Raw genomic sequence first — 18,163 nt, forward strand, 5'->3', positions numbered from 1 at the left:
CAGCATGCGACAACCTTTTGTTGACTGGCAGCCTTGAGCGGGTTTTGTTAAATAATTAACTCGACTAGAACGCTTCGAAAAATTGTTTTGTTTGTCCTATTTTGTATACATTAGAACTAACTAGTGTTAGATTTTTTTTTTTTAATACATAAAAATAGAATGGTAGCCCCGTCTGCGCTATCGATGTACGCTGGCGGGGCACCAGTGAGATATGACAGGTGAGGATGAAGTGGGATAGTTGGCCTATCGTGACAAATTGATCAAAAATTGACTACGATGGTTTCCAGGGTAAACTGTGTGAAGGTCGACCTGTTATAGGAAAATTAAATGATAACCCCGTCCGTGCTTACGGTATACACTGACGGAATGCCAGTTAGGGATGATAGGTGAGGATGAAAAGGCAGGTCAGTTAGCCCATCGTGACGAATTCCACAAAAATTAAACACGATGGTTTCCATGGGTCAGTTAGACCCCATTACTAACAATCCCTTCACTCCCTCCTCACCCCCATCCAACTTTTAAACGGTACATACTTTCATATTTACAGTATTCATAAGAATTACTTATAAATACTTTTATTTGTCTTAATCCTTATGATGTTGTCTTAGATTATATAGATAGAGTGTCTCCATACAAATTCTTCGAGAAAAGCGGATCAACTTTTTCATACAATTTTGGTTTTTTTTTTTTGTTGGGTGAAAATGGTATGGCAACCCCGCCTACGCTCACGGGATACGCTGGCGAGGCACCAGTGAAGGGTGATAGATGAGAATGAAAACAGGCCAGTTAGCCCATCATGATGAATTCATCAGGAATTAACCATGATAGTTTCTAAGGGGAACCGCGAGGAGGTCGACCTGGTTGGGTATATTGCTAGCAATAGGATTCTCAGTCTCCATTACTAACAATCCCTTTCCCCCCATACAATTTTGGTTGATAAATATTTACGTATGATTTTTTTAAATTTATTTATTTATTAGTACATATATGTGGATACATGGCGGACTTAATGCTAAAAGCATTCTCTCCCAGTCAACCATAGGGAAGTATCAGAATAGAGTGATTCCTTTATAACTTCTATATTTATTTTGTCTTTACCTTTTTAATACACAAAAACTCATTTTATTTAATAAGTAATTAAATATAGATACATCAAGATATTGCGTGCGTAAGTATAAAGAGCATAAAAAATTGACCCCTTTTTAAGGCTCGATGCTCTATCTATAAAATCTAAGGATTCAGGATACAAAATGGTTAAAAATTTCGATGTAACGGAACGTAATAATAAAAAAAAAATGCAATTGTCAAATACTCGAAAACTTTTATAAATTCTAAATTATATTTAATGTTCTTAAAACTATATTTTCTGTACTAATACGCTTTAATTTTATTTCATTACTGTGATAAAGTAAGATTCAGCTAAATCTAGCTATAAAAACTTTTACTAAAGGTCGAATAACAGAATTTATTGGCCATGAAGTACATAGGTAAAAAGTGTTCTCGAAAAGTTAGAGCGAATTTATTATCTGGTAAATAGAGGTTACTTAATTGCAGAATTGAAATAATTATGACCATTTTAAAGATGATTCGTCCCACTTTAGAGTTATCAATCAACTGTTAACTGTTAACAAACAGATTACATAAACGCACGGCGAATCAATGAAAAACGACCGATACGGATTTGACATTTTCGCATTGGCTTGTAGACGAAAAGCAGTTAAAAATAACTAAGATCATAGACTATGCTTCAAAATACATCCACCTCGTGACTAAATCGCCTATTACTTATAGAATTTCCATATAAAGCGACCATTTTAGAATAACGTCGTGTGCCTTACGTTGAGTATAGCGGAGTGTCTATTTTTAAATCGGCCGAATTATCACGCTGAAATAAAGCTACCGATTTGGAAAGTTGTTCAGGTGAAATATACGTAGTCAGGTTAGTATATTTTAAATTTAGACGGTTAATAGTGTAACACCAATCGGATCGCGTCACTTACACCGTGCTGTCAGTAGAAAAGCGCGCGCGAACACGGCGCATGCGCGTATCGCGGCATAGATTAGAATTTTTAAAAATTCAATTTTAGAAGCGTAGGCGAGGCGCGTTCCGTCTATTTATAAAAAAAAATATATATTGTGCGTACGTATTGGAGTGCAGTGAACTCGTTCAAAAATTGTGAAATAAATGTTGAGTTTTAGGAAAAGTGCTACTGGGGAGAAAATATTTTGTTTTGGTACATAATTTATGGCAATAACATAAATATAGTCTATTATCTATTTCAAGGATAACGACCATAGTGCATGTAACTTTTTTAAACAGATCAATGAAGGCTACGACAATTTTATTTTTAGCTTTAAGTTACCAATTTTTTTTTTTTTACAAGTTTTAGTACATTCTTTTTTTACACACTGCGATAGTTAATTTTTTCGCCCAATAGTGGAATTATTGGGCAAGAGATTCGATGTACTTTTCTATTCTGGTTGCACTTAGCTAGCACGAGGCATACTATACATGCTTTGTATTATTGAAACAGAACTAGGTCACAAAATGTAATTTATTCTTGCTATACAGTTTTACGACTGTATTATTGCTACAAATACTAGTTTTTACCCGCGACTTCATCCGCATAATCCGCAATTGAAGTATCGCGTAGATAACATACGCACAAAACAATTTCTCCTTTATCTAATGATTATTTCTCTTCGATGTGCAATCAATTAGACATAGAATTTATTAGACATAGAATATATTCAAAGTATTTTTGTCAATCACTAAATTAGCGCCATTGTATTGTCGATAACTTTTTTTAATGGATGATATGATTATATAGAAAAAAAACAATTATACATAAAAAATAATACATCCTTAGCACTTTTAAACCAAATTCCCAATTCCTGTGACCAATGCATAGTGGAGGAGGTTCAAAGGAGGTTCCTCCAGCGAACATTCAGATTATGGAATGTGCTTCCTTTTCAAATTTTCCTTCAAGATTACAGAGAGTTTTTAAAAAGGACATAATAAGGTTTCTTAAGGGTTTGCAATGCACCCAGGGTATATTACTTTTTGATGGTAATACCGCCTAGCGCAGGCGGGATCAGTATATAACGGCGGGGCACCAGTGAGGGATAATAGGTAAGGATCAGAAGGCAGGTCAGTTAGCCCATCGTGATGAATTCGACGATAAATTAGTCATGACGGTTTTCATGGGAAATCGCGTGGAGGTCGACCTATCGACCTCCATGCGAGTATATTGATACTATTGGAGCTAACCTCTCCATTATTAACAATCCATTCCCCCAATTGTCAATTGGGTTTTCTAGAATATTAGTAAGAAGTGACAACTCAGTCAGACGACGCTTACTGCGATCTAGGAGTCCTAAGGTGGTATCACAGCCTTTAAATTTTTCAAATTTATGTTTGTATTCGGCGTTGCCAGATTGGGTATTTTTTACACTTTTGTGGGTGGAAATTTTTCTATTCGCAAAATTTTGGAGAAATTATATTCTTGGAGAAAAATGATATAGGCTTGGAAATTTTAAGTTTTTGAACATTTTGAGCAATAATGTTAAGTAGTGAAATAAAATACACCTTTGTGATGAGGTAAAAGTCTTAAAGATTTTATCAATTTGAAGAGAAATATTTGACGTTTGGGTAAAAATAAAATTCGAATCTAGCAACCCTGGTTGGTCATTCAGAAATGATAATCACTCGCTTCGCGGTTCGAAGGGCACGTGAAACTGTGGTCCGGAAAATCAAGTCAGCGATCCGTCAGAGACGACACTCCGAACCTAACAGTAAAATGTTTAAAAAAAAGAGACGATTTAAAAGAGCTTTTAAAAAAGTAAATTCAAATACAGATTATATTTCTATTCTAATTATCAATGGACTTCAAAAAGATGGAGGTTTTAATTTGGTTGTATTTTTTTTTTGTTGTATTTGTTACCTTATAACTGCGTCAACTGGGAGGAAAGGGATTGTTAGTAATGGAGACTGAGAATCCCATTGCTAGCAATATACCCAACCAGCTCCACCTCCTCGCTTTTCTCCCTGGAAACTATCATGGTCAATTCCTGATGAATTCATCATGATGGGCTAACTGGCCTGTTTTCATTCTCATCTATCACCCTTCACTGGTGCTCCGCCAGCGTATCCCGTTAGCGCAGGCGGGGTTACCATACCATTTTTACCCATCAAAAAAAAAAACTCCGTCAGTTGTAAACCTAATTGGAAAATTGTTTTTTAAATTAAAGGATATGTTATACTTACAGATTAATCCCACAGAAATACTATTAGAATCAATTCAGTAATTTTTTATCAAAATAATTGTTTTTTTAATGATTTTGTCAAGTATTTTTTTTTATTTCTACCTTATAACTCCGTTCTGTTCTGAACCGATTTGGAAAATTCTTTTTTTTTTATCTGAAAGGATATACTTACAATTTGGTTGCATAGAAATTATGGCAACATCGATTCAGTACTTTAGTTTTAAAATCAAAATAACAGATTTTGTCACAATTGATGTCTTTTTTTAGGGGACACAATCTTTAATTATTTTCGCGTTCTAACCAATAAAATTTATTTTATAAAGTATTTTTCCTTCAGCACTCACCTCGGTAGCTGTGTCAAGGTCTATTTATTTATTGTGTCTCTGGCACTTGTTATATAATAAAAAAAAATCAAATCTAATCATGTTCCGTAATAAAACGTAGATAAACAATTTTAAAGAGGCGCCCACAGTAACGCTGCCAACATTATGAAGTAATATAGTTTTATTACAATAGAAATTAACGAAAGGTAACCTAGTTTGAAATTATCATAGGTACACTCTCTATATGAAATTGGTAACAAGTCGAAATATACTATTGATTAGTGGATATTTTTTTTTTATACAACTTAGAATGGCAAACAAGCTGACAGCCCACCTGATGGAAAGTAGTACCGTCGCCTATAGACATGAGTAATACCATGGACATAACAGAGTATACTGTTTCGCCCATGATATCCCCCATGTGTTGCCACTCCTGAGGACTTAGATGTTATTCTTCTGTACCCAGTAAATTCACGCCATATCCCACCCTTTAAACTGAAACACAGCCATGCAAACACAACTGCTTCACGGTAGAAACACGAATGGGACAGAGGTACCCAAGCAATCGACTTTTGTACAAAGTCTCCCTCTGGTAATCTTTCCCTTTCATCATCATCATATCAGCCATTAACTATTCATTGCTAAATGTAGATCTCCATAAAGAGAGGGTTTTGTCAGTAGTTCCACGTGACACCTCTATTGGCTATATAGGTACTAATATAAAAATGTAGGTATAAGTGGTTTTTTTAATAGGTGAAAATGGATTGGTAACCCCGCTATCGGTATACACCGACGAGGCACCAGTGGAAGATGATAGGTGAGAATGAATGCAGGTCAGTTGGCCCACCGTGATGAATTCGACAAGAATTAAATATGATGGTTTCCAGGGGGAACCGCGTGGAGGTCGACCTGGGAGGGTATATTGCTAGTAATGGGGCTATAAGACCTCATTATTAACAATCCCTTTCCCCCCAGGTATAAATGGTTACTGTAGCCTATATATATATATATATATATCGTGGTATAAAAAAAAAATAGTTACTACGCTTGGCAGGTGGGCTGGCAACCGCATTTAGGCTTTGATTATGTTTTAAGAGGGAAGTTACTACCCTCTACTATTAAGTTCCCTTAGCTGCCTTTACGACACTCACGAAAAATAAAAGGGTACCTCTTTCTAGGCCGAGACCACCGACAATTTTTTTCCGCTAATTTTTAATTTAGCATTAATTTTTTAATGTTGTTATTGTTTGTTATTCTAAATTGCATTAAAAAAAATATATACATTAAAATTGATCAACTAAATATAAATGTAGAGTTCCGTATCCGCGTCCGAATTTGCCGATCTAGACATTAATGATCCGTATCTATATCCGGATTTGCGGATCTAAATATTAATGATCCGTACTTATATCCGTATCCATGAATATATATTTCTAACGATCCGGCACATCACTAATGCGGTAGGTAACTCCGCCTGCGCTATCAGTATAAAGTATACTATACTAGTGAGGGGTGATAGGTGAGGACGAAGTCAGGTCAGATGGCCCATCGGGACGTATACATCAGAAATTGACTATTTTTTGCAAAGTAAAATTTATTTGAAGACGATTTTACTTCAAAAACGGGGGGGGGGGGGAATGTATTGTTAATAATAGAGTCCAACTATCCCATATATTTTTTCGTCGAAGTCGATTTGATAAGGCATATGGGTACATTTACTAGGTACAGAGGAATAACACCTGAGTCCTCAGGAATGGCAACGCATGGGGGGTATCATGGGCGAAACAGTATACTCTGTTATGTCCATGGTACTGCTCATGTGTATAGACGACGGTTACCATTTTCCATCAGGTGGGCCGTGAGCTTGTTGGCCATTCTAAAGTGTATAAAAAAAAAACTTACAGATTGATCCTGTAGAGATTTTATCTAAATCACTGCACTAGTTTAGTTTTGAAATCTAAAATAACTAGTTTTTCCACAATTGAAGTTGGTTTTTTTGTTAAACAGCCTCTTAAATTCCAGGACCTGCTTTAAGACCTACCAACTTTTCTAATGTACCCTTACTTTAAATGCATATTAATACCAACAGGTGAACGTTGCCCTGTTCGACCTAGTTACACCGATTCCCGGAATCCCCGGGAAGCCGGGCACGTCAATTTGGTTCGGCCCGCACTCTCACTGCAGTATCGAGCCATTCTATACAGGGTCAAATTTATTAGCAACCCCCTTATTCATAAAAATGTCAAACCTTCTATAAATCTATTTTAATAGATTTAGAATTGTTTTGTTCTTTTTTTTTTACACTAATTTCCAAATTTGAAAGAAAATAACAAAACCGTTTAATAGTGAAGCGAGGGTTTGTAAAAGAATTTAGTTTTTATGAAGAAGGAGACAAGATCGTACCCACACTGTCAAATCTTCTATAAACCTGTTTTAGATATAGAACTGTTTTGTTTCTTTTTTTTTTACACTAATTTCCAAATTTGAAAGAAAATAAAACGGTTTAATAGTTAAGCGAGGGTTTGTTGAAAAATTTAGTTTTAATTAATAAGACTCTACCTATACCATATAATCTAAGATTATAAATATATGTAAATGGAGCATCGAGTGTCAGAAACGTATTAAAATTTAATCAACTACTTTGACGTATGAGTGTCGAACTTTTTTTTTAAATCAAAACAAACGCTTCTTGCAATGTTGCTAGTAATTACATTCAAAATTTCCCAGATCAAGTCGATTTTTTTAATTTGTATTGTAAACTGTTTTTTGTTTATTATAATATAAATATATATAGGTATATACGTGTTACATATAAATTAATATACATGTATTAAATAAAATAGCGGCCATGTTCAATTATTTAAAAATGAAAACATATTTATACAAAAAAATTGAATTAAAACAATAGATCACGATGAGCCAACGGATCTCAATTCGTCCTCATCTTGCATATTTGGACCATCAGCGTATACCGATAGCGTACTTTATTTTACAAATATTACTAATAATATGCAGTGAATAATAAAAAAACAACAAAATACAAATAAACGTGCGTACATAACCGAATCACTAGACTGGGCTTGGCGCCAATTTCTCGCGAGACAATATGACAAAACTCTATTTTGTTTATGGAATTGCAAATAACACATTCTTATGTCAGAAAGTTTGATTGGCGTGATTCTTTATAGTAGAGCGGTTTGTTTTTTTAATGCTTGGATACCTCTGTCCCATTCGTGTTTCAACCGTGAAACAGTTGTGTTTGCATGGCTGTGTTTCGGTTTGAAGGGTGGGATATGGCGTGAATTTACTGGGTACAGAGGAATAACACCTGAGTCCTCAGGAATGGCAACGCATGGGGGTATCATGGGCGAAACAGTATACTCTATTATGTCCATGGTACTGCTCATGTCTATAGGCAACGGTTACCACTTTCCATCAGGTGGACCGTCAGCTTGTTTGCCATTCTAAGTTATAAAAAAAAACCTTGCCTGCGCTATCGGTATACACTAACGGGGCACCAGTTAGGGATGATGGATGAGGTTGAAAACAGGTCAGTTAGATCATCGTGATGAATTCAACAATAATTAATCACGACGGTATCCAGGGGGACCCGCGTGGAGGTCGACCTGATAGAGATTGTTAGCAATAGCGCTGTTATAGCCCATTTCTAAGAGTCTCTTGCTCCTCTAGAGTAGAGGGTTAAAAGTAGGTATGGGTCATATAGGTTCCACTGTAATATCTATATGTTGGATTCCTTTAGGCATTGATATCGCCCATACCGGTCGGATATACATAGATATATAGATGTTTCATATAAAGTATATTAAAGGTTATTTAATTCTATTGCACTATATAAAAATACCCTCACCATAACAGTCGTTAACTCTTTACTGCTGAACATAAACTTCCACCTATTGGAGGGGTTTGCCGCAAGTTGCCACGCTTGGCAGGCGAGTTGGCAACCGTAGTTTGGCTTTAGTGATGTTTTATAGGGACGCCGCTGCCGATCCATCAACCATTACGTATTAAATATACATAGAAATACGACTTAATCGTAGTTAATTGATTTAGTTACTAAACTAAATCAATAACATTGGCGTAGGCTGTTTTATGACGGTCTTGGTTTAGTGGGCGGACTACTCGATGGAACTTCTATTTGTTTGTAATATCCTATTGTAATAAACTTAAGTTATAGGAGACAGAGTTTGAAAAATGTTGAACACTCTAATTTAGTACTTTACTACGAACTTCCGTGTTTTGTTTTTTTTTGTGGGCCTGTTTAAGTGCTACGAACAAGACTACGAATTACTTTACTCTGTACCTCTAGAGTTCTGTATCTAAGAATTTTCCCGCCAATTATAAAAATAAAAAAAAAAAATAACCACAGACAAAATTCTACATTTTTTTTAAAGTAGCCACGAGTCCTGATCGTACAATTTACGATGCCAAGCAAATTCGTACTGTAAATATAACAATGCTAAGTGCGAAGCGGTAACCTTGAGTGTTGCGCTTACGAAAGACGTTACGCAAAATAGTGATGTGCGTACGTGTCGCTGTGAATCGATATACAATCGGTCAAGGGCGACTTTAATTGAATGAGTTCGTTTTATATTAATACAAAACAATTGTTTCTAGCTTTCAGAAGTAAGAAAACAAATTGAACAGGTCACTTTTCAATGACGTATCAAAACAAAACATATATCAGATTTTGAGTTAGATCTTCAGGAATGGAACTATGTCCGCATCCAATTTTGATTCGGTAATTTTTGCGTAATTCCGTCACAAACATACGGACAGATGGGGGAAAGGGTTTGTTAGTAATGGGTTCTAACAGCGCTATTGCTAGCAATATATTAGATCGGACTCCACGCGTTTTCCCTCAGAAATCATCTTACTTTTTGTCGAATTCTTTATGATGAACTAACTGACCTGCCTTTTCATCCTCACCTATCATCTCTCACTGGTGCCCCGCTAGCGTATACCGATAGAACAGGCATACCATTCCATTTTCACTCATTAAAAAAAACATACTGACAGATAAATTTCTAAAGTTATTGTTTTGGTATCTATTGGTCTTATTAAGACTCCTGAATTTTTTTTTTTCTTAAATACCTCCCATGTACAGACATGGACTAGTTACAATTTTTTTATATCAGTAAAATTATGCGTCAAATACGAAATTATTTTATACATTAATTGATTTAAAATGTAACCTTTTTATTTAATTTAGAATAACAAACAATCTGACGACGGTCCGCCTGATAGAAGGTGGTAATCGCCTGTAGAGCATGAACAGAACCATGGGCTTAATATTACTGCTTGATTAAGGGGTTTTAAGAATTTTACTCTAAAAATAATATGTGTATATTAACAAGGGCTCTCATTGGACACTGCAAACTGAACAAGCATATGGCCCAACTAGACTTATACCCAAAAAGTGTTTGCAGATTTTGTCACAGTGAGGAAGAAACGCCGCAGCACTGAATGTGTCGCTGTAGCCCACTCATACAAAAACGATGTATCTCTTTTGGAAAACACACTATATCCTGAAGAGATAAAAAACATCGCTACAAAAAACATGTTTTTTTTTATGGGTGAAAATGGTATGGTAACGGTAACCCCGCCTGCGCTAATGGCATACGCTGGTTGAGCACCAGTGAAAGGTGATAGATGAGAATGAAAACAGGCCAGTTAGCCCATCATGATGAATTCATCAGGAATTAATCATGATAGTTTTCAGAGGGAACCGCGAGGAGGTCGACCTGGCTGGGTAGCTAGCAATGGGATTCTCAGTCTCCATTACTAACAATCCCTTTCCCCCCACAAAAAACATGTTAAAACTCCTATCATTGATAGGAATTAGCGAACTTTGAAAAAGGGCGAGCACAAAAGATCGTGGAAAGGTCGCAGTGTCACAGGTTTTTCTGTCTGAAAAAGCCCGTATTTCAATAATACATTACTGCTAAATGCTGCTTTTGTGAGTTCTCCTCAGCAAATAACAACGTGCCAAACCTAGGTGTAGAGTTAAAAAAAATTGACGATTTAAAATAGCAAGTAAACAAGTTTATATAAATAAACATGTTTTTCTAGTCTATGAATCTGAATGTTTGTTTGTTACCTGTTAGCGTCACCTACGGCTCTACCAATCGTCATGCAATTTGATACTTGCTTTTACTCCGGACTTTGTCAGGGCATGGCTACTTATTTTTTTTTTATACAACTTAGAATGGCAAACAAGCTGACGGCCCACCTGATAGAAAGTGGTAACCGTCGCCTATAGCATGAGCAGTACCATGGACATAACAGAGTATACTGTTTCGCCCATGATACCCCCCATGTGTTGCCATTCCTGAGGACTCAGGTATTATTCCTCTGTACCCAGTAAATTCTCGCCATATCCCACCCTTCAAACCGAAACACAGCCATGCAAACACAACTGCTTCACGGTTGAAACACGAGTGGAACAGAGGTACCCAAGCAATCGACTTTTGTACAAAGTCTCCCTCTGGTAAACAAGGCTGAATGGTGAATAAGGCTACTTAGCTTCACGTTCTGAGGGTCGCAGGTTTGATCTATGCACAATACATACATATCTAGTATCATTATGTTCTTTTTTTTGGTGGAAATTGAATGGTAACCCCGCCTGCGCTAATTGGATACGCTGGCGGAGCACTAGTGAAGGGTGATCGAAGAGGATGAAAACAGGCCAGTTAGATCATCATGATGAATTCATCTGGAAATAATCGTGATAGTTTCCTAGCTAGCAATGTCGAACTCCATTGCTAACAATCCCACAAACATCCATTGTTACAAACTTTCGCATTTATTACATTAATAATATGTCTAATCTAATGTGTTGTCTAGTACCCATAGTACAAGCTTAACTTAATTTAACACTAGATGGCACTTAAAAAAAAAATATACAGACGTCACTGAAGACTGCTTTATCATAAAATGTAACCACGCGGAAGAAGAGTATCTGAAATATATTACGATTTATACTTTAACACTTACGTACATATACATTTTTTATAATGAGTGGAAACGCACGAGAAAAATAAAAAAATATTCCACTCAAGTCGTTTTATTATAATAATGTCTCCGTCTCTATCAAGAACATTACAATAGGTACTGAAAAAAAAAAAACATAAAAACTCTATGGCCGACTGACCGAGTGACCTGAGTGACAGTCGCTCAGATAAGTCCGAGGCTTATGCTCTACCGGTTCATAGACTTATTAATATTAAATGTAAACATTTTAACTGTATAATTAATTACATAAAACAAAAAACATACTTAGATAATTATGTAGGTACCTATTATTTGCGGTACTCTTCAACCAACTACAATATTTATTTATTTATTTATAGGATCACCAATATACGATACAGCAAATCATTTCAATACAATACACTGGTAGATTAGATCTAACTGTTCTTACATTTTTTTTTTATACAACTTAGAACGGCAAACAAGCTGACGGCCCACCTGATGTAAAGTGGTAACCGTCGCCTATACGAGTAGACATGAGCAGTACCATGGACATAACAGAGTATACTGTTTCGCCCATGACACCCCCCATGTGTTCCCATTCCTGAGGACTAAGGTGTTATTCCTCTGTACCCAGTAAATTCACGCCATATCCCACCCTTCAAACCGAAACACAGCCATGCAAACACAACTGCTTCACAGTAGAAACACGAATGGGACAGAGGTACCCAAGCAATCGACTTTTGTACAAATTTCATAGTAGTTGGTTAAGACAACAAAGCACTAACATTAACAAAAAACGACCAATTCACTTTGACTTTGTACTTACTACGTTAAAAATTAAATGAAACTATTGTCGGAAACGATAAATACAGTAAGTTTCTTAAATTCCCGTCATAAATATATATAAATATCGTTAGTAAAATAACATAGGTTTACAAAAAGTAATAAAAACAATGCGTATTCCATTATTTATGGCTGAAGCTCGCTTAGATAACTACCTTAGGAAAATTTAAAGACGAATAAATACATACCTTTATGTATATTTAAAAAAAAAAACATTTTCAATCTGAAACAGTTACTTTATCAAGCAGAAAATAATATATAATAATTACGTCTATGTATAAAACAAACAAGTGTTAATAAATGATCAAAGAAGTCTATAGAGCGTATTTATCTATGGTACCGTATTTAATGATTTTAGGCGGGAAAGTTGTATATTACGTCATATTACATTAGTGATGTGCACGCCACGGCGTCACGCTTAATCGATATTCCCAAGGTCAGATTTAATAGATCGCTCTGAAACGATTCCCGCGTCGTGACTTGTGATTCTAATATTGTAACTGTATTTTTTATTTGATGTCGGCGAATAGACGAGAATAATAAATGTAGATTGTGTAATAAATTGTATTAGCGGGAATTTAAACTGTCTGCCAATCTTTAATCTATACTAATGTTATAATAGCGAAATAATAATGCAGTAAGATTCATATTATATTACATTACCATATATATCCATTGTCATTTACATCTATTTACCATCAGATGGGTTATTGTTGTGCTTCTTTGCCACCTTCATAGTAAAAGAAAGAAAGTAAACATATCGGAAATTGTTCATGTTGCTACATTTCGGTAAACTTCGGTATGAACACTCTTTGAATATATGTTTCTTTTAGTGGATTTTTTTTTTACAACACAGGGGGCAAACGAGCATGCGGCTCACCTGATGGTAAGTGACTACCGCCGCCCATGATCACCCACAACACCTACGGCATTGCAGGTGTGCTGCCGGCCTTTTAAAAAGGAATATGCTCTTTTCTTGAAGGTTATGTTGTCGTATCGGTTCGGAAATACTGCTGCTGGAAGTTGATTCCAAAGAGTGGTTGTGCGTGGGAGAAAGTGCCTTAAAAAACGCACGGTGGAGGACCGCCACTTGTCCAGATGGTTGGGATGAAATTTTAGTTTATGGCGGGTTGTACGATGGTGAAAATCTGCAGCAGGTATCAATCCGAACAATTCTTCAGAGCACTCCCCATGATAAATTCGGTAGAAAATGCACAGAGATGCAACATCTCTACGCAGTTCCAGTGGGTCGAGTCGGACAGTAAGACGCCGATCGTCAACAATTCGAGCTGCCCGACTTTGAATGCGGTCTAACGGAAGGAGTTGGTACTGTGGCGCTCCTGCCCACAGGTGAGAACAGTATTCCATGTGTGGCCTCACTTGAGCTTTATATAGTTTCAGGCGGTTTTCTGGCGTGAAATACCGTCTCACCCTATTGAGCACCCCCAACTTTTTGGAAGCTATCTTAGCTTTTTCCTTCAGATGACCGCAAAACTGGACGTCGCTAGATATATCGACGCCAAGAATCCCCAGACTCGACTTATTATCGAGGGAAGTGCCCCGAAAGTAAGGAGATACGACAAACGGTGTCTTTTTTGCGGTGAACGCGCAGACTTGTGTCTTCTTAGGGTTAAAGTGAACAAGATTGCGTTCACCCCAGATCGAAACTTATTGAGCGAAGTTTCGATTTCAGACACAAGTCTGTTCCGGAGCTCATCGGTATGTGTCCGCGAGATCTTTGCATGACCGGTGTATAATGCATCTCCTGTACTGTCGTCTGCATAACAATGAATATCACTGATCTGTAACATATCATTGATATGCAGAAGAAACAGTGTCGGAGATAGTACACAGCCTTGCGGGACACCAGCATTCACAGGTTTTAAGTCAGAGCATGCTCCGTCGACTACGACCTTAATGCTACGTTCCTTAAGAAAACTGGCGACCCAACTGCACAATCTCGCAGGCAACCCAAACGAAGGTAGTTTTGAGATTAGTGCCCTATGCCACACCCGATCAAAGGCTTTCGCAATATCCAGACTAACAGCTAAGGCCTCTCCCTTATTCTCGATTGCCACCGCCCATCGGTGTGTTAAATAAACTAAAAGATCACCAGCCGAGCGCCCCCGTCGAAAGCCGTACTGGCGATCTGAGATCAGCTGGCGATCCTCTAGGTACCGGAGCAGTTGATGGTTAACAACTGATTCCATGACTTTCGAGAATAAGGAGGTGATAGCTATGGGCCTATACTTAGCTGGATCTGAGCGGTCTCCTTTTTTAGGGATCGGATGCACCAAAGCAGTCTTCCAAAACTTTGGGACTATACCTGATGAGTAACAGAGCCGAAAAAGACGCGTAAGAACCGGAGCCAACTCTGGTGCGCACGTCCTAAGCACAATGGATGACGATGAAATAATACCAATGCGAGATAAGTATGAAATCAATCATTTGGCCCATCGTGGCGAATTCATTAGGTATCCACCAAGATGATTTTCAAGGGTAACCAAGTTGACTTCCCAATTACTAATAAACTCTTCGCCTCCGCTCTTAAAGTGTTAGAATACTCTCTTAAAATGCACACCCTGTAGACAATATTTATGACACTGCCAAGTCTTCATATATCAATTGGATATTATCTTAAATCTGTGGGATTTATATTTATTACGGACAAGCCCTAGTAGCGGACTAATAGCAATTAAATAGTACGTGATGTCTATTTATGCAATGGTTTCTCAAACGTTCTATGTAATGACCCCATTTCACTCAGCCGAGGTCATTTTATCGAGAAAATAGATAATGCACGTGATACCAGTAGGATTACAATTATTTTTCAACCAACTTAAAAAAAAATAAAGTTCTTAATTTCAGTAGTGCTTTTTTTGTGCTTATTGCTTCATAATTCCGTCAGTTGTAAACCGATTTAGAAAATTATTTTTTAATCTGATATGAGAAGTTTTATAGAAATCGGCTTAGTAGTTTAGTTTCTAAATCAAAATAACTGATTTTTCCACAATTAAAGTAAGTGTTTTACATAGTCTTATATTTATTTATTTACTCTTTATTGCAGTACTTAAAGAATAATACGATAACAAGATAGAAACAAAAACATTTAGAATTTAGATATGACGACATCTATTGGATCGATCACTACTTAAATATATACACTTTTGGCTAAACATAACAAAAAGTTAACATGTAGTTAGCTCATAAATTTGAGAAACACTGGTTTATTGGGGTGCGTGTTACGATCACATTTCGGAATGTTTAATTAAATTAGTAACATTAATATTGAAAATTGTCAATATAGAACTATTTATATTCCACTGTCGATTCAATTTAAATTTGTATGTTTGTTTATCTCTCATTTTGGAATTGACTTGTTATTGTCTATAGAATAATTGTTGCGTGAATGTTTGTGAATACGTGTCTATGTTTTTCATATAATCATGTCCAAATTGATGGATAAAAAATTAAATATAGATTAAGTAGTATTGATAAACAATAACAATAGGGTACAGAGGAATAACACCTGAGTCCTCAAGAATGGCAACGCTTGGGGGGTATCATGGGCGAAACAGTATATTCTGTTATGTCCATGGTACTGCTCATGTCTATAGGCGACGGTTACCACTTTCCATCAGGTTTATGCATTCTAAGTTGCATAAAAATAAAACAATCTTTCTGTTAAATATGTAAAAAAATATATTTAAAATTAGAATCTATGACGAGGTAATCATAAACATTTGTTGCCTGATGTGGCTGTGGTGAACATAGCACTCGACGTGCCTACATTTCGCCGAGCATATTAGAATATAACGTGGCAGGAAGTGAGCCTACCGATGTCATTCGGATTAATTGATGTTTTCCACCACAAGAAATTAAAAATGGCACACGAAGTTAAATAGACATAAAATTTTACTTTTTATTAATTTTTTTTTACATCTGTAATGTAAACAATACGCCCACTCATTCCATTCAACTATTAGATTACCTTCAAATTCTTTACATGCAAGCGACACGAGAATAATTTAAACCTTGAATTTACAATTTATTTATATATAAACGTCACTGTCATATTTTTCTACAAACATAAAGGCAAAGGAGATAAACATTCCGCTTTGTCTTTGAAAATAAAAACAGACTGCTTCTTCCAACGACAGAAAACAAGGACTACTCTTTTTTTTATTAGATACTAGCGATACGCCCTAGCTACACATGGGTAGATAGAATTTTTTAAAATAATATATATATATATATATATATATATATATATATATATATATATATAACTCACTGATAATGTAGCTTCCCATAGGTGAAGGAATTTTTAAGAATTTTTTAAAATCGGTTGAGTAGTTTTTGAGTTTATATATGTATTATAAACAAACAAACAATGTTTTTTTTTTTGTAATATTAATACAAACTAGCTTTTACCAGCTACTTCGTTCGCGTGACCATATTATAATATATTCAACAATGGAGATAAAAGTAGCCTATCATTATCTTCATTCCATACAATACTCGTACATACGTGTATACCAAATTTCATAGTAATTACTTAAATCGTTAAAATGCCAAGAGGTAATAAATAAACAAACATACTTTTATAATATTAATATGGTACTAAATGAAAGAACATTACAAAAAGAAGAATCTCAAATAGTTTTTTTTTTTTTTGTTTATTACCTCATAACTCCGTCAGTTGTAAACCGATTTGGAAATATCTTTTTTAACTGCAAGAATATATTGTACTTACAGATTGATTTAATAGAAATTGTATCAAAATCGGTTCAGTAATTTAGTTTTTAAATTAAAATAACTAGTTTCGCCACAATTAAAGTCGGGTTTTTGTGGAACACAATCTTACAATATCTTACTGTTAGCTAGTAACTAGCTAGCTGATATTAATTTAATCCTAATAGTTTTTAGTAGTTAATTATAGAATATATAGTTTAAAATGATGATTTAAACGAAAATTTTGATAAATCATTTACGATTATTGAAAAGAAATAGAAAAATCATCTTCTTACTGGCAAAGATATCTATTCATACGCATATCTATTGGCAAAAAAAATAAACAGGATTTTGCTTTATAAAAGAGCTAGTTTAATAGTGACAAAATTAATACAGAACTATGGAGAGAAGGAATAGTATCAATATATAAATCTAGCGATCCGACCCGGCTTCGCGCGGATAGATAGAATTTTCAAAAGTAATAAAGTAATATATAGCCTATACTTACTCGCTGTTAATGTAGCTTTCTATAGATGAAAGAATTTTAAGAATCGATTAAGTAGTTTTTATCCATTACAAAAGAACAAATAATCAAATTTTTCCTCTTCATAATATTGATATAGTTAAACTTAAAAATCAGTTGAAAACTATGTCGTGTTTATGTAAAAAACATATACAATCGATTCCAAAACTTCCTACTCTCCGAATTGGGTTGAAAATCTATCGATTTTTTCGCAATTGTCACGGCACTAAAATTGCGCCTATTGTGTTTCTACATACAAAATGGCTGACCTCCACAGGAACAAATGTATCGGGCATTGTCAACTTTATTGCGAACGTAATAGAGTGCAATTTATATCATCGTTTCACGCTAATCATCTACAATATTTAACCTTTTCAGCACTAATAGCGTTTGCTCATTATCATCACTGTTTGAACATAAAAATTGTTATTTTAAACCGACTTCAAAAAGAACGAGGTTTTCGATTCAGTTGTATTTTTTT

The 18,163-nt window shown here is 35.5% G+C and overlaps 1 protein-coding gene across 2 annotated transcripts in view; it reads left to right on the forward strand.

Annotated features, from left to right (window-relative positions):
• The window catches only part of LOC113515296 (translational regulator orb2), a 97,557-nt gene that overhangs the window by 44,275 nt on the left and 35,119 nt on the right, over positions 1 to 18,163 (forward strand). Inside the window, exon 1 of one of the 2 annotated variants that reach the window (XM_052892423.1) lies at positions 2,003 to 2,234. The exons of the other annotated variant lie outside the window; for it this stretch is intronic. Coding sequence (XP_052748383.1) covers positions 2,186 to 2,234 — 49 coding nt within the window. The 5' untranslated portion in view covers positions 2,003 to 2,185. Of the gene's footprint in view, positions 1 to 2,002; positions 2,235 to 18,163 lie in introns of those variants that run through there. 2 annotated transcript variants of the gene reach the window in all.

This window comes from Galleria mellonella, unplaced genomic scaffold (genome assembly GCF_026898425.1).
Source record: "Galleria mellonella isolate WM207_F2 unplaced genomic scaffold, CSIRO_AGI_GalMel_v1 utg158, whole genome shotgun sequence".
Lineage (NCBI taxonomy): Eukaryota > Metazoa > Arthropoda > Insecta > Lepidoptera > Pyralidae > Galleria > Galleria mellonella.